A 23,051-nucleotide genomic window follows, 5' to 3' on the forward strand; every position below is an offset into this window, starting at 1 on the left:
GAACGGATTACTGCTGAAGTGTCAGCGGTAATGAAGAAGCCACTTAAAGGAAAATCCCACTTAGTGACATCAGTCTAAAAAACAGAAATCAACTGTGAAGATCTTTGGGGTATGGGCTATACTTATGCTGGTATCAGGTTTTTGGGGCTGTAATGATGTGCAGAATTATCTGTTCTTTAGTGGGGCTTCATCATTCATTTAGAGACTGAACGTCATAAGCTGAAGAGACAAAGGAGATATGGCATCAAGAAAAAACTGAGTTTAAGACACCACTTCTGCATCGGCAGAGTAGCGCAATACCCAGCAGGTGTCATTTTCACAGCCTCTTGTCACTGAGCAGATTTATACACATGCACACAAGCACAACAGGTCTGGCACTATGAGTAAAGTGAGAAGCCCTGAGGAATCTCCCTTCTCGCTTGTTTTTCCTGCATAAAACAAGGTTGCAGAAACAGTTTTTCAGCACTCAGACACTTCAGGACATATTCAGTCTCTGAGGGTGGAGGGAACACCACCGCTCAGTTCCCTTTCAAGCAGAACGCTGACCCCAAGTGTCCTGAACTTTCACTCTTTTACTACAGAAGAAAGTAAAAGTTGCTTCAGACCACATGACTGGGTGCATTTCAATGTAAACACCAGCACAGAGGAGGGAAATGAGTCTGCTGACATATGACAAAGGGATGGCTGTTTTAAACCTTATTTTTGTACAAGTGAGAAAAGTTTCCAGTCTGGCAACAAAAACAACTTGGTTAGATTTGGAAGAAGATCTCAGGGTTGGGGTAAAACACGCATTTTCAAGAAAAGTAACCTCACTGGCAGGATCTTTAACATCTTACAGAGCCCATCTGGGAGAAAGCATCAAAGGCAAACTTGAACCAATTTTGTGCACAGCCAAAACTTCATCTAAAAGAGGCCACAGCAACTTTTTCCCCCCAAAAAGACTGTGAGACAAACTTAAATAAAGTAAGTGAAAGACAAGTTAACGACTAAATGAAAACATGGTTCAGGTGTCTGTGAAATATTACTTTAGAACATAAAGAAACCCAACTGAACTGAGATTTAAATCGGCCTACATTTTCTGCCATCTGGCTGATATCCACTCCTGCAAAGGTCGCTAATAAACCTCACTGCATAGGAACAGAGTTAAATAGCAGCTCTTTAAAGTCATTCACAGAATTGTGTCAGGCTGAATAACTGCATAATGCTGCCTCTTACACCTTTCAGGCCACTGTAAACATGAGTGAGATACTCTGCTGGCCAATTTCGGCTTATATTTTGCTCACGTGTTCCTGAAGCAAGCCTTTCCACTCAGAAGCCATCTCTGAAATACTTCCAGGTAGGGCTGGGCCATATCATACCGTTCACGGTAATACCGGTATAATGTCGGGCAATGATAAGAAAATGAAATATCGCGATAGAATATGAGTAAAACGCGCATGCGCAGTGCCTTTGTTTTCATACGCACATGGCAGAAAAAGCATGGCAGCGACGGAGAATGAGGAGGGCAAAAGCGGATCATTGAATGAAACGGATGAACCAGAACTGGTTTGTAAAAATGCTGCAACTTCAGTGGTGTGGAACTGGTTTGGCTTTCGTCCGTCAGATACACAACAAAGCACTATTTTTGGTAGAGCATGTTATCCCGTGTGCCTTATGTATGAATTCTGGTTGTGTTTACTGACCTCGAAAAAATTTTATGTGGTACACGGCGCTCAAAAATCTGTCAAATGTTTTAGTATGACTTTGCTAAGCTACAAACCCAACCGCTTGAACTGTCAGCAAGGAATTTGCATTTACACTGTTACATTTTTATATAACTTCAATGCACATAAAAAACAGCTGCTTGTTTAAGTGAAAATACATTGATGTTCTGTTTTGTTTTTTTGCACTAATAAAGTTGTAGAGTTGTAAAGTATTTTATCTAGTGTCAATTATATCGTCAGTTATATCGTTATCGCAAATTTTCAAATGTATATCGTGATAAATATTTTTAGTCATATCGCTCTGCTCTACTTCCAGGCAGCTATTTTGAAGCTGTTCGGTCACACTGACATAAAAACAGCAGTAAAATCTGGTTGGTTTTTATTAAAATTGCACTTCTACTACACTTGCACATAGTTTCACAACATTGCAGACAGGATCTGTGCTTATCCAACCAGAACACTGAACAAATGCTGCGCTAATTTGCACTGTGGATTTAATATGCAAAGAAAAAGTAAAACAAAGTATATTTATTAAACTATAAAGGGGAGATAGTCATGGCTGCCACCACACAGCTGAAAGTAGTGTGAGGCTGTAATGTTCGCATGTGTCCGCATAACAACCAGATTGGTTGATATGTTTTCCCATTTTGTCTGTTGATGGCTCACTGGAAGCAGATAGCCAACCATCATTAGCACTTCAGAATTCTCCCATAGATTTCTAATCATGATTTGCTGAATGCCACTGGTCTCCAGTAAAGTCCAGAAGGCTGTGGTAATGCAGAAGACTGACTGGTCACAAATTTGGGTGGTGTAAGCCACAAACCTAAAGTACCAGCACCAAAGTAAGGACATTAGGGGGTGACTCCAGAACTTAATTCAGGCCCTGGTCCCTGCAGTAGTTCCTCTAAAGGTTTTTTGTCTATAAGCAAATTCCCTGCTCAATTCTTTAATAATACAACAGCTTTCAGAACTGTTAATAGCCAAAAGGCGCTACAGAAGACAAGATCCAAGAACAACAACACAGAAGTTAATCTTCCACCCATAGAAAGGCTGGAAGCAAATCAATCAAACTAGATGACGGCGCAATGGTACTCACAAAGAACTTAAATTCACCCTGCAATATGGGAGACATCTAACTGTACCAGCTATTAAAGGGGATAATGCCAAAGATTTTGAGCACATGAAAACATTAATTCATTCAGTCTCCACTCTACCATCTGTTTCATCAATCAGACTACAGGCTGAGATTCCCCAAAGACTCCCCGAAGTTTCATTCAGTGCAGAGGTGGCAGAAAAATAAATAAATAAATAAAAGCAAAACAGAGGAAGGTTTATTTCTCTACTTACCTCTTTTCCAGACAAGTAGTAGGCGGACAGCAGACCTCCAACAAATCTGATGTTCACCTCAAACACCGACACTTCTGCATTCTGCGGCAAAGACAAAAGAAAAGAAATATGAGACGAAATATAACTGCTAACTACTCATGAATACACATTTCTTTTCCCACAAACAGTGAGCTAAGAAAGCAGACAACTCAAAACTGAAACGTTCCTGGGCTTCTTCTTGGCCTCAGGGAGGAGTAGACAGAGGTGAGCTTTTCACAGTCTAGACAGATATTTTCAGGCTGATGCTGTAAACAGCTGAATAAATTTGAATACCAGGTTTCTCCGCGCTGCTACGAATGACCGAGTAGCCAAATGAGTGTGTTAGAACTGAGCCAGGATGAATGAAAGAGAAAGTGGCATCTGCTCAGGAGGCGTGCGAGTACGCCGCATGAGTAGGGTTGTGGAAATCTTGTGAGATCAGGTTCACTCGTGCAGGGAGGACATTCAGGAAACTTGCGCAGGACCACTTGGCAAGCACGATTGGCCAAGGACAAAAGAGGACTGTTACACCGGTTGACATATGTAATGATGCGATAACAAGGAGCATTTATACTGAAGCAAATCATGTGTGCTGCATGCTCCTTTCCATGCGTCACTCCTTGAATGCACAACATTAGGTATGTGGCAGGTTTTATAAAGGAGTTAAGGCATGTTAACTATTCGAGGCAAGCTCAGAAAAGGGAAGAACTCGGTTTCTCCAGATTGGGGGTGGGGTTACTCTGGTAAGTGATCTCTGACAGACCAAGAAGAAGGAAATTCCCTCACTAAAAGTTTCAGAAGTTTTGAATAACTAGGGTTAGCCATGCTTTGTGTATGGCTAAGGATGGAACATTAAAGAAGGGATCTACCGAATGTTTTTAGTTGAGAACCAGCACCAAATTTTCCAAACCATCTGAAACATATTGTTCCCGGGCAGCAATCCAGAAACCCTCACAGTATGTTTACAGCTTGGTACAAAAATGTCTTTGATCTCTGCAGGTAATTTCCCCATGACTGTTAAATGTCATCCAGTTGGGTAGTGGACACTCTGTCTGACAGGTGTGCTCAAATGTAGCCAACAGCCTGGAGTCACATCTCTCCTTTCTATTTTGGAGCATTTTAACAGGATTATCGGTCCAACATTACGGTCCCCTGTGGGCAGGCCATCCAAGATGTTGCTTTAGTGTTTAGTGAGCAAAACTGATATTAAAAAAAAGACACTTCCTGAAGTCTTTCAGGACCATTCTTTAGTTTGCTCTGACTGGCTGGATGTGGGAACAGAAAGACCACCAATCTGCCCATAGATCAACTTTGATTTTAATGTTATGTGTTTGGGGAATCTGCCAACTGTACTCAAAAAACCAGACAGATATTTGAAAACTGCAGCTGAGAAAGCAATGACTAAGGAATGGTTAACTGAAAACTTTCCAACAATCACTGGAATGGACAAAATTTGTTCAGGAGGTCCAAGACAGAACAACTAATCTCTCTGACACTAAAAACGACCCTATTCAGAAGATACCGGGGAAAACAGAAATCACATCTAATGGTAAAGTCTAATAGTAATGACGATATTTGTCTATTTTTATGAATATTATGCTTTTTCAGCAAAATGCTGGAATTGAATAAGCATTAGAAATGTATCCATAGAGATGGATCATAAAGAGTTTTTTTTATATAAAATAAACAATGTTAGACAAAAATTAGTATTATAGTATTATTAGTATTATTAAAAAGTATTATTTGAATGTCATTGCTCTGATGAGTGATGAGTCTTAGTATTGTTAAATTCAAACAAATTAGCTATAAAACACAAGATAAATACTAGTCTAGTATGCAAGCATTACTTTTTCAAATGTATGACACACAGTTGTGTGACTTTTTAAAGAACTACCTGGTTAATAATATGTAATCCTTTGTTATAGTTTATGCAAAGGTAGACATCCCTTAATGTATGTGTCAAAATTTGAGTTATTCTGACCATTGGTTCATCAGCATATTTTTAAGTTTGACAGGAAAAAACAAAGAATGCTGATAAAGCACTGCATACCTTGAAGGGCACACGTACGGCAGCCTGAAAAAGAGAAGTGACTTCCAAAGTTTTTAAAGAAATCTTTAGGTACCAAAAACCGTCTTAAAAGCCGGAAATAAAGTGTGCCATCTTTAAAAACACAATACATTTATTTCTGGGCAGAATTAATGGAGGGAAAAATAACAAAAAAATTAAAGTTGTATAGCCATTTGTCTCAGTAGTCGAACAATGAAGCGTAATTTCTCTCTCATGTCCGTCCTTTATGAACAGATTCCCGAGGCGGATGAAGTTTTTGTGCTTGACTGACAGCTCTCATAAGTCACTGCTGTCGACTAGAGATAGGATAACAGACTCTGCAAGGGGGAGGGGAAAAAAACAAATTATGTGCCACACAAAATGTGTCCTGTCTTTTTTTCATCCCCAAGTCTTAGTGACTGATTGAGTGGGGAGATTGCAGCACTAATTCGTTCTAATTACAATTTAATTATTTGTTTTAACACTTAGGCAGCTGTAATCCAAAAGTACAATGAATACTTCTTCCTACGTTTTAATGTCTATTGGCAGCGGAGGTTTAATAAGCTAAAAGATGATGCTTTACATCAAAGTCAAAATTTTAAAAATACTTTAATTTAATTTTAAAGACGGAAACATCTTCAGCCAGCAGTCATCCTGCAGTGTTTTGTGACTGTATGAAGAAGCCAACACTGCTTTAAACTGCTGGACAATGACCCTCTGAGTCAGCAGCAGTGTGACATTATCTCACTCCTGACAGAGCTGGCAGGCAAGCAGTCAAGTCTCCTGATGTTGCAACATTCGGTCCATTACACTCCGCACAGGAAACTGACTAAGCATGGGCTTTTCCAAGCAGAGAACTAATTAAGGACTGAAACAAGATGAGCCCAGGAGATAATGTTCCCAGCAACAACTCATCAGATCAAAGTGTATCCACAGATCTTGCGTGGCCAGTTGTAAAAATCTAACTGTACCGGCCTATAAGTCCCTTTATCTCATCACAAGAAATGTTGTTTCAGTGTTTTGTAATGAACAAACCGTCCCAAGAGTGTAACAATTCCAACTCTATTCCTCTTTGCCTTTCAAAAGATTCAGGACTTCGCTATTTAAGTGAAAATAAACAGTAATAAATTACTAGTGGGGCTCTTAAAGTCTCAAAGACTCTAAGTGAGGTGTCACACTTTCTCAGGTGTTGTGGTACAAGCAAACTTTGGACACCATTCCAGTCGCTACATACACAGATTGTGTGATCCCACAGGCAAGAGTAAAATCTATTGGTTTACAAAGGAGGAGGGAGGACCTCTAAACGATGATCTGACATATGGCTCTTCAGGAAGAATTTCATTAATCAATCCATCTTCTTAACAGCTTATCCTATTTTTAAGAAAAAAAGAGTATTACAATCTTGCCAGATATTATTGCATGTGGTGCAAATATAGTCATAGAAAAATTGGATGACTCCATCCAACCTTAAGGACTGTAAGCCTCTGTGGTAACCTGATGATGGCCTATAGGATGGACGATAATCCTGGCAAGCACATACAGAAAGTACTGGAGAATACTGACTTTAATATTAGAGAAATATTTATGCTCTATGTACTTCATGTCCTCTTTGTACACATTTCAATGGCAAACGCATTAGTAATGGCATCACTTTAATATTAATAAGTCTCAAACAACTGCTATTATTTTCTTTGTTTTAATCTCTTTCACTTGTTTGCCTTGTTCCTTTGCTTCAAAAATAAGCAACCCAAACATAATGTTGAACCTTTTCTTCTGACTGTTGATACTCGTTTTCCTGCTTCGTTTCACCCCAAATGCTTAATTGTTGCTAATAATATGTGATGCCGGTTAGTGTTTTTCTTCAGTGAAATCTGGGTTGGTTTTTTGTCAGACTTACATCGGCTAACTCAGCTGATATTTTAACCCCAGTGAGGGTGGTTTCAAAGCCGCCTACAGAAACCTTCCCATTAAAAAGCATTTTAGTGGAATATCAAAAGCAGCTTTACATCTCGACATTATGCTACTGCAGGAAATGATCACAAAACAATGGGCTTCCTGCTGTTACAATGCCGTTTGACTGACAGGGCGACTGCTGGCAAATACTGGAAATCAGTAAGGATTATGCACAAAGCAGTGGTACCAAAAATTCAGACGTGGAAACCTCAACGAGTAAAACATCCAAAACATGCACAGTTTCGGAGACAGCAATGAGGATTAAAGCTGATCTGAAGGAATAACTGACAACACTACTTGAGCTTTTATATATCATGTTTGGTGGATGTATGTTTTGGTTTTCAGAATTAGACTTCATAAATCTGATATCAGAACCATGCTAAAAGAAAGACAAAGAAACTGCTTTGCTGTTTCCCCCTAATGAGGAGCTCTTAACGGGGATGTTATAATGAGGACGGCAAACATCAAAGGAAGGAGGGAAAATGTTTGTGTTTAACTCTTTAACATGTGCCCACACAATTAATCAGCAAAAGCAGAAATGACATGAGATATCCACGTCAGACTTTGTGTAAGAAATCTGCACTAGATCTGTAACTTTTAAGTGTAATCTTTTATTAGAATTATAAGCCCTTCCACGAGTGGTCATAACAGCTGAGAAGTTCTAGTTGACAGGATTAATATCTGATGAATCAATATTCCCCAGGTGGCAATTACGATCCCGTGTGCTTGCTCGCAACTTTCTACAAACTAAAGTTTAACATGTTCCTTTGTGTAAATGTATGTAAATACTGAGCAACTCGTGCAGAAAGTGCTCTAAAAGCACTTTAATATTATTCACTGTTTGCTTTACATATTCACATATGCTCATTAGAAGTAAACTCCTGCACCATGAGCATACAATTACAAGTTGATGAATAATAAACCTGGAAAACTCAAGAGCAACATATCAAACAGTATACCTGTACGCGGGCTCTCTCTCTGGGTTTTTATTGATACCATTATGGAACAGAATTCAGCGTCAATACACCAATTTCCTGGATGTTTCCAGATGTTCAGGAGAGTCAAAGTGGCATAATTTTCAACAATTTTGGTAACACATTTGTTGTTGATAACGCATTTATTGTATTGGGATCCATTATCAGCAGAGCTCTTTGGAACACCAGGTAATTGTTTCTAACCTTATAGACAGCAGAAAATTACATTAGTCTATATATAATATCACTGAGGACACATTTCCTGCATTAAATACTGGAATGTCAGGCAGTTTAGAGCTTAGTATCTTTATTAAATTGTGTCTTATCCTTAAAATGAGCACAAGCCTATGTCTTAGCAATGGAAATGCACTTTAAATAAAACTAAACTGTTATTGCTGTTAAAAAAAATGTGCATGCTCACAGGCTGCTTCCTGTACAAAAACATGGTAACATCTTTGGTTTAACGTCTTGATGCATTCTCAATCATCCAGGAAAGTAAATCTCCAAAAGTTGATTCTGTTCATCTGGACGTAGCGTTTTGTGGGAGAAACGTTTCGTCACTCATCCAAGTGACTTCTTCAGGAAGACTGAAGAAGTCATTTGGATGACGCTACGTTCAGATGAACAGAATCAACTTTTGGAGATCTTTGGTTTAAAATAAAGGGAAACTAATGCTTATGCACTGACTGTATATAAAAGACGGATATAGCCAGTTCCCCATCACCCACTGGTTTCTAGGCTTAGCATCAGTGAATTTTTATTTACCCATTTAAATAGTATTAAGGCTTAAGTTCACAACACTATGGGCCTTAGCTTTGTGTAACACTTAAGTGCTGAGCTAGTTACTATAGCTGTAGTCACTTCTCTGCTGCATTATATCCACTCATTGAATTTGGTTTTGGGATCTCGTTTGTGCTGTTGGTATTATGTGAATCATTTTTAGTACAACTTATTACAGGAGTGTATTTAGGCCAATAACTCAACACTACACGCTCTCTTCCAAACGTGGTGTTTGTACCATTCATTTTTATATGCAGTCTAAGATACATTCACAAGCAGGGTTCATCTAACATCCAAGTTAAGAGAGCAACAAAGAGCCCTCACTGTGATATGTATTTATACACCTGCTCACCTTTTCATGTATCTATATAAAGGTTAGATTTAATACATTAGGTCATAGGCTGGATCACATTCATTCAAACTTCCAATAAAAACATGCCTTTCAAACTGGAAAGTAGCACCATGTGACCTACAGGAAGTAATGACATGTTTTGCTATTTTTCACAAGCTCACAGTAAAACTTTACAGCCTCAGGAGTGCTGCGTGAAAGCATGTGTCCTTGGTAAGGACCTTTCAACTTGAAGCATTTCTTTAAGTGTGCTATACTGAGTAGACATCCATACTTCTGTAATTCAGCGTGTTGTGGATTAAAAAAGCTTTTAAATTCCAAGTGATGACTCAGTGGAGACACATGGGCAGAAAACAAACCAGGCCTCCAAATGTGATCTTTCTTACTTTCAATTAAATGTCTGTATATACAACACCTCCTCTTGTAAGACCATTTAAGACTGACAGTAAACATCACACCTTCTCGAGAATTTATTTTCACTCCTCTGTGTTGGTCAGGAACAAATCTCAAAATGAGAACTGATTTGGCTCGAAGCTCAGCACACAGGTGGTGATCTAAATTTGGGATTTCCGCCAGTAGTAGACTCTTTTTTTTTCTTAAGTGGGACTGTTGTATTCAGGAAATCTGTGAGCAAACAGTTGTGATTTCATTTGCTGTTGCAAGAAACTCAGCGTCACATGACAAACTAAACAATGCTGAGTCTAAGCACCACTTGACCAAAGCTGCTAACTGCTTTTTGAGTTTAGTTTCATCTCTGCAGTTATTTAGATGCCAGACACTTGGAACACTTAGAAGATAATTTATGACATGGCATGAATAATCCAAATCAATCTTTTTTCAAGATCCAAATACATGAACCACCACAGTTATTGTGGATTTTGCAAATTACACACACAAAGTACTCAAACTAGACCTTCTTGCAGTGCTAACCACCACACGATCATGCCACCAGATATAAACAGAGAGATGTGTACACCACATTTATTTTGTATAAGTGAATGTGAATGTTAAGGAAAATGTTCTAAAACACTTCTTCAGTAAAGACTCAGAGAAGAGAAACACACAGAACTTCTTGCTAGCAAGGGCAGCCTCCAGACTGAGACTCGCGCTGAGCTATGCCCTGGTCTTTATTTTATACTTCAGTGGTGTGTGTGTGTGTGTGTGTGTGTGTGTGTGTGTGTGTGTGTGTGTGTGTGTGTGTGTGTGTGTGTGTGTCTGCTGATCAAAGGGTCATATAACATGAAAGCACAAAAGGTACATCCTTGGTCACAAAGAGGGTAGTCTCCCCCACCCTAGATGGTTCACCCTAGATAACCCGGTGAGGAAGTCCAGCAGTTCATCTAGCAAAAAGGCACTTAGACTAAAACAGACATAGCTATGTTAAAACAATAAAACAATAAAACAAGGTGCAACCTCTCATGCTCCCAGGACGTGGGGGTGCATTCCTGGGGTGCACACCAAGCCTGCAGCCTGTTAGAGATCACACATCCTGTCACTACACAATTAATTATATGCCTCTAAGCATACATGGTTAAATATTTCCTAATACAAATAACTACAAGCAGTATTCTACCATATGCAAACTTATATCACTAAAAGATTATACTGACTACTAAATACAATTTTCCATTGACAGTGAACTAATACACGTTTGGTTTTGTTTTTAAATTAAAGTAAGGAATTTATATATGAAAAGTTTCTGAGGGAGTTAGGAGTTAGTTATTTAAAAAAAAAAAAACTTGTTGAGATTTTGCTCTATTTTATCTTCAGATATTCAAGTGACATTCGTCCACTGTTTAGTAGCCAAGCCGGTGATTCTCAAATAGGGAAGGTGGAGCATGGATGATCGGGGGGGAAATATTTAGTGAAACCCAGTTAAATGTATGTCATTTTTATAGAGGAAAGTATAAAAAATGCTTGTACTGATGATTATTTGAATGAAATTTGACTCCCCCCCCACCCCCCCCACACACACACACACACTTTTTTCCCATATTATTAGTTTATTTAAAAATGCATGGCCTAAGAACCATAAATTTACATGCATTTAAATTCTTAAAATTTAATAATGCAATACTTTATTAAACCTCTTGAATTAAAGCTGAAGTCTTCATTATAATCCACTATGGTGGTATAAAAAGGTCAAATTCATGAGCTATGACTCTTTTCTACCAGTCTTTAGGAAATCATTTTCAAATTAAATACCTACAAGCAAATTATCAGGAAATTAAAAGACATTTTAGAACCTTATTCTTCAATGACCCTTTTATTGACCTATAGGAAAACTGGTCTTCTGTGCAAAATGTTTGAGGCATTTTCGCTACGAATACATCAATCCAATATTTGGATCAGATATTGCTCTGATCCCGAAACAGATATTGTTGCCAGCAAGCCGATCTAGTCAGCTCAGTTCTATGTTAGTTTTTGTTCAGCATACCATGCAGGAGAGCTAACACAGCAAAGAGGAAACTAACTGTAAAGCAACACCACCTCGGAGGCGTTTCAGACCGGCTACGCCAAAAGCTTTTTCATTTCATGTTTACATAACTTTTACTTAACCACAAGCTGTGGTCTAGTTGACACAACTGAAACTCACCTTACTCTGCTAATAATTTATCAGAGAGTTATATATGTTAGAAGGTAGAAGGATGCTGGTTCAACATAACACCTGTCGAGGACCTTTGATTACCCGCACAGTAATTCTGTGATGCAGTTAAATATTGTTTCACTTCAGCAGAATAGAAGAGACTCATGCACTACTAATACTGGATGCTTTTGTGGGCTACACAGTGGGACAGTGGGTAGTAGGGGTGAGCGACGTAGCCTCCAAATTATATCGTATATATCAAGAAAATCTAAATAATATTTACCTGCACAAAAAAATATAATAATCAATATTTTATTGTTGCTATATACCTGACCATAACAAGAGCACACACGCAACTTACCACGTTGAAGTCAAGGCTCTTTTCCACCCAGTCAGTAGCAGCATCAAACTCTTCAAACATCTCCATGATGTAGAGGGTATCCAAAGCATCCACTATTGTCGCTCCTTTTATACTTCCTAGAAGGAACACAGAACAAAAGGTTAAAAACAGATTACACACTCACGCAGGCTTTTGTCTGTTACATATAGCACCCGGTATAAAAAAAACAGAGGAATATCAGACAGCAAGCTGGTAACAAAAGTTCTCAAGCTGAACTTTTGAAATGAGCAAAAACTCCCGTGAAGTTCTTTCAAAATGTTAAAAGCTTGTTAGTCAGCAAACCATTCCTTTTATAGCAGGGATGACAACAGGTGTTGGCGCCACACTCACTAGAAAAGCGGTGAATAAACAGCAGAAGCTAGAAGTTATGTTTGGAGGTTGAATAAATTATTTTTGCTCGACAGATGGTGAGAGGTAGCGATTATCGGCACTGATGAAACGGCAGGAGTATTGCTTATCTCCAGTGATTAGCCTCATAGCAGGAGGGAAGACACACAGAGAGACACAAACCATCATTTCAGCACCGTCATTATCCAAGCTCCCCCACCCAACAATCCCAACACCTCAATAAATCATTATGCATGCAGAGTAGAGCCTTGAGTAAAGCTTTTAGTTCCTGCATACTTGCTATAAACACCAGATAGGAGTTACAGTATCTGACCACTTAAAGGTGAGAAAGAAAAGGCAAAGGATGGGAGAGACACAAGGGAAACAAAAACACCAGCGAATCAGCATCAGGAGGCTGACCTAGAGAGAAGGGCAGGGAGTGAAGGTAGAAGGAAAAGCAGCGAGGGCGGAGAACATACTGAAATAATAATAAGGACATACCAAGTCATTAAAGCAAGTTTGAAAAAGATGCGGCTGCAGAGTGGCTCGAGTTAAGATGAAAACCAGAGAGGGTGGCTGGTTTGTTTTTTGTGTGGATCTGTTGGTTTATGTTCCTCTGTGAGTGGTGGGAAGATTCAAAAGCGGCTAAAAGCTTTCCATTAGACACATCGCTGAATCATCAGCCTGAGGCACAGAGACACTGTTGTCCATCACAACTACTGTGCTCACTCCCTAGAAATATCTATTATTTCTTTAGAGTCATCACAGTGAGAAACTATTTTGCACTGTTTCCAGTTGTAAAAAGGTTTATAATTACACATCTCAGATACATATGTGAATAACAGTAAGCACATTCATTACCAGATAATACCAAAGCTCTTTGCCGTTAATACCCACATTTTGGTGTCAACTAAAGAGGTTTTGGAGATTCACTGGGATGTGACCAGAATAATATTTCAAAATGTTTGTCTATATAATACCAAATAACCAATGAGGGGAAAAAAGGACAAAAAGTATTGGGCCTCTCCTCTGAATCTTTGAATTCGAGTGATTTAGGGTTGTCGAGTAATAGTCCACAGACTCAGCGAGTGCAGAGCTCTAAACCTCCTCTGGAATTAACATCAGCACAAAAACTGTGCACTGGGAGCTTCATGGCCTCTGCAGAAACCAGCCATTAAAAGACTTGATTCAATTTTCAATATATGAAATGTTAAGGGTAGAATTTACCAGTATTTTTGTTTTGTTTTTTTTCCTATACAGTCTATAACTCTACAAAGTTGGACAATTGATGACATTAGCAAATGTGCATTAGTTACATGAGTCATCAACAGACCCCGAGTTGGACAATTAAATCAAAATCTGAGACACAACACACGCAACAAAAACGTAGAATAGCTCAATAAAATATAAAGGCGGTATGATGAGACAAGACAGCTCAGTAAAGTAGAAACTACACAGTAAATGAACTTTTTAAAAGAATCAGTTAGAAATCTAAATAGAATAAAGTTTAAAACATGTTTTTAAAAAAAATGGGAAAAAATGAAATAAAGGTGTTCTATAAATGTTAAATGCACTGGTTTTCACAGAGTGTTTCTCTACTCGAGCGCTCGAAGCACTTTATACATCACGCCTCATTCACACATTCACACCCATTCATACAGGCACTTTTTCTTCGGGTAAGTGCTTTCCATTCTATCACACTCCGATGAATGCATCAGAGAGCAACTTGGGGTTCAGTATGTTACCCAAAGATACTCTGGCATACAGACAGGTGCATACAGGGATCAAACCATCAACCATCCAATTAGTAGATGACTTGCTCTGCCTACTGAGCTAGCTGAGATGAATAGCCTTTAAATTGACTGAAAGGAGCGTTCAAGAAGTTTAACTATAAAGTGAGGGTACTGGTTTTGTGACCAGTTTGTCCTAAATGGCTGCATCTGTTAGATGTTTGTGGACCGATTCAAATAATGAGATATCAAACACAAAAGCAATACCCCCAGGCTTGAGTATCAATCACAGGATCTCAGGCTGCAGTTACACTGCAGACAGACGAGAGTAGGGTGATCAGATATCCACAAACTAAATGTAGGACACGTTACTACTGTGGAAAACTAGTCTGAGAATTTGTTCACAAGCACAGATCTCTGGTACCCCATACAGGCAAATTACAGTAGGCATTAAGAATGTCTTCTCACACTCATGTATTCCTTTTTTCATCTTAATAACTGAGGTAATCGTCTCTAGGTTTCAGTAAGGGTGCACAGATAGGTTGGTACATCTCGTTTTTTAGATTTGCCACCTTTTTATTTTTTTGAGTGAGAGAGAGAGAAATTCTCATATAATATATGGACTCCAGTCACAATTCTCCGCAGTGGAAAATGGAAAGAAAAGAAAAAAAACTGTATTCACCAAGTTATAAGCTGTTTCGTCAGCTTTAATGTTGATGTATTTCCTTTTCTCTATCATGTTTTATTGTCGTTGTCTAGTAAAATGCATAGACTCACAATTTTTTTCCATTTGGGCGTTGCACGAGCAGCAAAAGACAGCGACATGTTAACCTCTTGATCCATGATAACAGTTTTCCCTTCTTCCCTCACATCCATTGCATTAAAGCCAGACTTCCTGCAGTTGGAAACCAGATCCAATAAAAATGTGGGATGATGCTGTGCAGTCCCACATAAAGAGATTAAGACGAACAGTGGCAGAAAAATCAGCATTTAAGCATTAAAATGATCAGAAATGGGACAAAAATCCAACTTATAATGAGAGATTAACACTAAAGCAATACTGATGTCTTATGGTCATCTGTTTTTAATGTTTTTTCAAACTCTTACTCCAGTAATAAAGGAAGCGTGTAACTGGAAGTGTCAGCAGATACAGTTACTGTTGTAGTCACTTGCCCTTCCTGTTTTTCATCCATCTCACATTTTCTGTTCACTGAAGCCTTCAGAGCAACAAAGAGAGGACGAGACACTTTCCTGCCGTCCATTGTCCTGTCGCTGTGCTTCCTCTCCCCTCACTGATCTTATATCTGCCTCTGTGTGTGTGTGTGTGTGTGAGATGTGAGAGATACAGATGGCAAAACAGTGCCCAGAATACTAATGCCACATACGAAAACACTGAAACGGAAAGTATTTGTGAGGAACGTAATGGTTTCTAGACTTTCTAGTGACTGCCAGTGGTTACCCTGTCCTGGGTGTACTCCACCCCATCACTCCCAAAAAGTCCTTTATTGTATATAAGGTCGATCATGCTCACACTTGAAGTCCCCTCCAAAGATTTCAAGTGTGAGCATGATCAACCTTATATAAAATAACAGACTGCTTTCTGAGTGCAGATAAACCCTGCAAATACCAACATACATAGCTGGCAGGTTGATCAGTAATAAAAAATAGCAGCTAGCTACGACCTTGCGTTCCTGCTCATTGATTGATGCCTCATAAAATGAAGAACACTTGTCTTTTTGTTCTTTCCAGAGAGTGCACAGATGTATTGGGGCTTTAAGATCTGTGATGTTAGTTTGACAGCTTGTGCAGGGTCACAATGCCAAGAATCTGCTAAAATCAGCTCCCCCTTCTCTCCCTTCCCTTTATTAGATCCAGGATTTGTGTCAATGTCCAGATGGGATTTCACACACACACACACACACACACACAGAAAAAAAGCCGTGATGAGATCCGGCGGAGGTCTGTGAGGTTGAGAAAGCAAAGTCTGATGATCTTGGAGGTGATGTGTGCGCTGCTGAGGATTTTGTTTCTGTTAGCGACTGTGCAAATAGTAAGGAAGCAGATGGCTCAGCAGAGGGCAGAGTCTTTGATGCCTCTGTAAAACACGAGTGGTAGTGGAGGAGGAGGAGAACCACAGCGATGCTGCTATGAAGATGGAGCAGTATAGGGGGAGGGCAGGCCTTCTGATATTTGCTGTAGGCAGTGGGCTTGTCGCCATGGGGGAATTCTTACATTAGTCAAAATTTCTCTCCACGTATCCACAAATAGTTCTGGGCTCGTTGCTGTTATTGCCCACAGCAACAAGCTAAGTCTGCATGCAAGTTGGCAGATACACAGAAAAATGCTGCATACAAACATGTCAAGTATTTTATTGGTGAAGGCTCTTTTCAGCACCGTCTCTCAGTGTCTTTGTCTCCTTAACTTATATTTTTTATTTACTCTATTGCTTCTGTTTATTTTTGTGGTTATCACGTCTGCATTCTGGCTTTAGCTTGAAACTGATATCTGCATGTCAAGGTGAAAAGGCTAAAGATGGATTTATTTGACGAAAGTTATATGTTGAACTTTTTATCCCCTTTGGGATAAAAGGGACAGGAAGGGGAACAAAGACTAAATGTATGCAGCACAACTCCACACATTATTCTACATGGATTTATTTGCATTTGCAAATGGACTGTCCACGCTTTGTTGAGAGATTCAAGTTAGGCGAGCGGTAATCTCTGGGACTGAAAAATTAAATCAACATTTCCAAAACCTGCGTTTTAAAGGTGTTTAGTCTAGCGTTTTACCACAGGAGTTCATGGGGATTGATTCTGTTTTGGAAAAAGCCATAATGGGATTTAGAATAACTGCAAAACTGGCTTTATATTTCCACTTCCAGAAGGTTGCTGCTTGTTTCTAAAGGCCAAAAGCTGCAGTTTTTCTAATGACCACTTGAGGCAGGCTCTAAAAGTAAGTCAACGTCCAAAAATTCTGACGTTAAAATGCCCAACGATGTGGGTGACATAAACGTGTTAACAGTTCGGTACAGATATGATTTTGGTCTCTATAGCTAATTTATCCCTTCGTAGCAGTGTCAGGGGTACTGAAACATAAAATTTATATTATTAAAGTTGTGCCTCCTTTGAGTGACAGAAGGATGTTGTCCAACCGTTTGCTAGCCGTCACATCCGCTCATTAAAGTCTGGCTGGGATTGACTGGTTGCTCATCAGTGACCACACCTCTGTTGACGGCTGACAGAAAATTATTTACAGAGAATAAAGTAGCCAAAGCCATTCTTTTCCCATACATTTCACTACAACTACAAGTCTTTGCAACATGAAAGTTGAGCCTTGCTGGCTATTTAAAACAGTGCAAATTAACAACATTTCTGCAATGGCGAGAAAAGTTAAAGCACCAAAATTGAGGCTTCAAAGCTGATAGGTCCTTTTTTCCCCCCAATACCTTCACTGTAATTTTCAAACTTCACCAACCAACAGTCCTGAGATTTATCTACCCATGAAGGTTGGCTCCAATAAGTTGTTGTCATGTGAAAATCAGAATTTAAAGTTCCTGTTCACTTTTGCTGATGTTGCCAAATGCTACTAGAAGACTGAGATAACCTATAGAGCCCAGCAAGATTGAGAGAGAAATGGACGGAAAAATGAAAAATGAAAGAGCCAGTGTCCTGCAAAGACAAGAATGATTACCCTTCTGTACTAAGACAGAGAATAAGAATAAATGGGAGAGGGATGACAGAAAAATGGGAGTGTGAAGGTCCAAAAGTCATTAACCAACAGTATCCTTCTGTCCCTGTGAATCATCCATCCAGTTGCTCCTCTTCGAACACCCACTTGTCTTTTATTGAGGCATCCATCAATCCGTTCTCCTTCTTCAATGTGTTTAACTTCACGTTTTAAAGAGTTTCACCACCTTGTTTTCTTTTTTCCTTTGTGTCCTCATTCACCTCTTACCCCCCTCCTCCTTAATCTAACAGAAAAAAAGCAAAAAATAGAATGATGGATGAAGTAAAAAAGAAAGCAGCACACTTTGAAGGCATCGTTATCCCTCACCTGTAAAGGCCGCACTAATCCTCCACTCACACAGACTCGCACATGGAGGAGAAATTCAGTGTTAACAGCATAATAATTAACCAAGTTGAAAACTTTGAATGTGCTCTACCACTCAGTAACACCAACTGAATCCTTCCCTTCCTACACTGTCGCACCGTGTGAGCGGATGTGAGTGCTGGACAGGAGAGTGATGCATTGTTTGCTTATTCAGAACAAAATAACCTTCACTTCACGCAATCAGGCAGCAAAGTCAGAGCTGTAATCTGTGATGTGGGTGTGTGCATGAGTGACTGAGCTAGTTAGGGAGATTGACAAATGTGTGGTTGCTCTCTCACTGACGCATACACACACACACACACACACACACACACACACACACACAAATCTTGCTTATTCAGTTTGCGGTCAACATGAATCCATTTACATCCATTTCCAAGCATTATAGAAAAATATTCTAATATCGTCACATATTTATAACCCATTACTTCACATGTTAGTACATTTGCATTTATACTGCATACACACGTTGCACACATGTTGCCATGCAGCTATTCCTATTTCTGTATACAGTATATTCCTAATTTGTATTTTTTTCTATATCTGTGTGGGATAACATGAAAGTCCGAATGATAAAAAAAACAAGGTGAAAACCTTAAGATGTGCTAATAGTGTAGGAAAGTATAGGCTTTCATTTCTAGCGATGGGTCGTCCACGTGACAATGGCAACAAGTACAGCGAGTGCAGAATTATTAGGCAAGTTGTATTTTTGAGGAATAATTTTATTATTGAACAACAACCATGTTCTCAATGAACCCAAAAAACTCATTAATATCAAAGCTGAATGTTTTTGGAATAGTTTAGTTGTTTTTAGTTTTAGCTATTTTAGGGGGATATCTGTGTGTGCAGGTGACTATTACTGTGCATAATTATTAGGCAACTTAACAAAAAACAAATATATACCCATTTCAATTATTTATTTTTACCAGTGAAACCAATATAACATCTCCACATTCACAAATATACATTTCTGACATTCAAAAACAAAACAAAAACAAATCAGCGACCAATATAGCCACCTTTCTTTGCAAGGACACTCAAAAGCCTGCCATCCATGGATTCTGTCAGTGTTTTGATCTGTTCACCATCAACATTGCGTGCAGCAGCAACCACAGCCTCCCAGACACTGTTCAGAGAGGTGTACTGTTTTCCCTCCTTGTAAATCTCACATTTGATGATGGACCACAGGTTCTCAATGGGGTTCAGATCAGGTGAACAAGGAGGCCATGTCATTAGTTTTTCTTCTTTTATACCCTTTCTTGCCAGCCACGCTGTGGAGTACTTGGACGCGTGTGATGGAGCATTGTCCTGCATGAAAATCATGTTTTTCTTGAAGGATGCAGACTTCTTCCTGTACCACTGCTTGAAGAAGGTGTCTTCCAGAAACTGGCAGTAGGACTGGGAGTTGAGCTTGACTCCATCCTCAACCCGAAAAGGCCCCACAAGCTCATCTTTGATGATACCAGCCCAAACCAGTACTCCACCTCCACCTTGCTGCGTCTGAGTCGGACTGGAGCTCTCTGCCCTTTACCAATCCAGCCACGCCTCCACGGCCCATCAAGACTCACTCTCATTTCATCAGTCCATAAAACCTTAGAAAAACCAGTCTTGAGATATTTCTTGGCCCAGTCTTGACGTTTCAGCTTGTGTGTCTTGTTCAGTGGTGGTCGTCTTTCAGCCTTTCTTACCTTGGCCATGTCTCTGAGTATTGCACACCTTGTGCTTTTGGGCACTCCAGTGATGTTGCAGCTCTGAAATATGGCCAAACTGGTGGCAAGTGGCATCTTGGCAGCTGCACGCTTGACTTTTCTCAGTTCATGGGCAGTTATTTTGCGCCTTGGTTTTTCCACACGCTTCTTGCGACCCTGTTGACTATTTTGAATGAAACGCTTGATTGTTCGATGATCACGCTTCAGAAGCTTTGCAATTTTGAGACTGCTGCATCCCTCTGCAAGATATCTCACTATTTTTGACTTTTCTGAGCCTGTCAAGTCCTTCTTTTGACCCATTTTGCCAAAGGAAAGGACGTTGCCTAATAATTATGCACACCTGATATAGGGTGTTGATGTCATTAGACCACACCCCTTCTCATTACAGAGATGCACATCACCTAATATGCTTAATTGGTAGTAGGCTTTCGAGCCTATACAGCTTGGAGTAAGACAACATGCATGAAGAGGATGATGTGGACAAAATACTCATTTGCCTAATAATTCTGCACTCCCTGTATAGATGTGCAAAAAAATCTGTTCATTCAAACAGAAAAGTATGGAAAGATGAACAACTTTGCAACAACTTCAACTTTTGATGAAAACAAAAGAAACATCGCTCTGTTGAGCAGATAACTATGAGGGAGCGTAATCCTAGCTGAGAAAAAAGGGCCAAAATGTCACATTTAGCTTTGCAACATCTGGGCCTGAAAAGTAGAGCAGCAATGCCAGAGTTTGTGGACTAGATAGTATGACTAGAGTAGTAATTTATTAGGCTATGAAAAGCTTTCCATTTTCAAACTCATCACTTGAACTAAAATATTATATTTTAAGTGAAAAAGATAATGCAACATCTACATACATCTTCGGCCTCTTGCTGGAGTATGTGTCATGTGGATTACATCATCAACACACTGAACACAAAGCGTGACCTCAACAGCCAACTGTGCCCTCCAGCTCTGGGTCACAATGAACTCCTCGATGAAGCTTTCGCGTCTGCCTTTCACACTTACTCACAGTTCATTGTTGTGCACAATCCAACCCCAGCGTGGAGCAGCAGATTATATCACAGCAGCCCTGTGAAGCAAATGTGCCCTCACAAAATAAAGTCAGCTCTAGAACTACAGGTCACATAAAATTTGACTCAATCTGTGGTGCCTTTTGGCCTGAAGATTTTTACTCCACGGTGTCAACTTTCCCCTTGAATTGCACTGGAAAAACAACGGCTTTGTCCTTCCACTGAGGACCTCAAAATCTGATGCACTGTTAAGGCAAACCTTGTGTGTTTTTTGAGCTTTAAATATCATTCAAATGTAAAAAACAAAACAAAACACAAGTAAATAGGAGGGAAAAAGTCAGGGGCTTTTAAGAAGTGGCAAAAGGTACTGTAAAGGAAATGGTTGCATGTAAAATTGATTGATTAGTCAACTGAGTAGAATGACTCCAAAAAAAGTAATTATTGTATCCCAGTTATCTTGTTTTTATGATTGTTAGGAGCCCAGAATCATAATTGCAATTGCCATCTGATTAATTGATCATCACCACAGGTTTCAGCAAAGAAACTAAACTGTCGTTATACAGTATGCATGCAGACTCACAAGGCTGAATGAAAACAGCAGCAGAGGGGAAGTACAGTTCTCTTGAATAAATCTTTATATGTTATGTAAATTTGTTTTAAAGTCACAATTTGCTGCATTTTTGATCATTTCGAGGAGGACAAAAGCCCAGCTTGAGCCCACACCTCCACAGCACAGCCTGAAATAATTACTTTTCCCTTCAGGTAAAATTAAGTTCACGGTGCATGTGGAGTGTTAATGAACACCCCGGAGCAGTTAGAAAGTAAGTGATTTATGCAATGACGCAATGCCAGCAGCCAGAAATATAACTAACGAAATACAACCCTAACAACCCAGGTCAAATCTGGAACACCTTCGCTGCATGTTACCTCCTTTGCGTTTAGAAATAAATCAACGACTCAAAAACAATTAACTTATATGTTCAAAAGTAAATGAGAACTGCCAGGGAACAGCATGCTGCACAGTTACTGATTATTAAAACGAGATAATCCCGATGAAATAATTGTGCCTCATTATGTTTTGCAATAATTATCTTCATTCCTTTTCTTTAGTTTTACACCTTCATTTAAGTCCCACCACCACCCCACCGAGGCATGTTTAATTCAGCTCATATTATTATTATATTTTTCATTTAGTTAGTTTTTAGTTCACTTCGCTTACTAAAATTCTGAGAAATCCACTTAAATAAAAAATAAATTGTTTTGGGGTTGTTTTTTTTAAGCAAAGTTTGGTGGTTTTCCGGGTGGAGACCGCCCTGTGAGTGACTTGGGTCAAGTTGGGAGTTACATACAATCTGTCTCTGATAATACAGCAATTACCTGTGATAGTGTGCTGCTGTGATCGAGCAGCCTTAGGTGCCAATTGCTTCACATGAGAAGCATCGGTTCTATATCATCATCCAAACCAGATTACCTACTTTTTAAAACTTTCATACATATAAACGAGCACCCAGCAGAAGCACATCCAGATTTACCAGTAGAGATAAATGAATATCGGAAAAAACACCCTGACTCAGCAGCTTCGCCTCAAAAATAGCAGCCTCAGCCTTCTACAGACTGACAGCAGCCAAAGTGTCACAGACCTGAAGACTGCTTTCATATTATGAAAATTCAGTCTTTAAAAAAAATCCTTTTCTGAATTTTCCTCCTCAGCTCACTGCCTTTTTTCAGCAAAACAATGTTTCCAAGATACAACGTGTCCCATATCCTAATGTTAATGTAATGCAAACTCCAGGGCTGATCCCTAATCCTGCAATTTGATCCTGATCTGAACACCCGCAGCCCTGCTGGTGATCCCATTTAGCCCCAACTAGCATGTCAACGTTGAGTCTACACAGAGTTTTCTGGGTGGTCGCAGAGGGGAGGTGAGGAAAAGTGATGGCTAAGCCTTTGGCTAATCATGTTATCGTAGGCAAAAAGCATGCGCGTGTGTGCACGCACA

The 23,051-nt window shown here is 39.4% G+C and overlaps 1 protein-coding gene across 1 annotated transcript in view; it reads right to left on the reverse strand.

Moving 5' to 3' along the window:
- Positions 1–23,051, reverse strand: part of man1a1 (mannosidase, alpha, class 1A, member 1) — a 154,564-nt gene that overhangs the window by 79,874 nt on the left and 51,639 nt on the right. Inside the window, exons 3-4 of the mRNA XM_005930472.3 lie at positions 12,120–12,235; positions 3,051–3,131 (exon numbers count right to left, since the gene is read on the reverse strand). Of these exons, the coding sequence (XP_005930534.1) occupies positions 3,051–3,131; positions 12,120–12,235 (197 nt within the window). The remainder of the gene's footprint in view (positions 1–3,050; positions 3,132–12,119; positions 12,236–23,051) is intronic.

Source organism: Haplochromis burtoni, unplaced genomic scaffold (genome assembly GCF_018398535.1).
Source record: "Haplochromis burtoni strain Fernald_Lab_line unplaced genomic scaffold, NCSU_Asbu1 Contig_93, whole genome shotgun sequence".
Taxonomy (NCBI): domain Eukaryota; kingdom Metazoa; phylum Chordata; class Actinopteri; order Cichliformes; family Cichlidae; genus Haplochromis; species Haplochromis burtoni.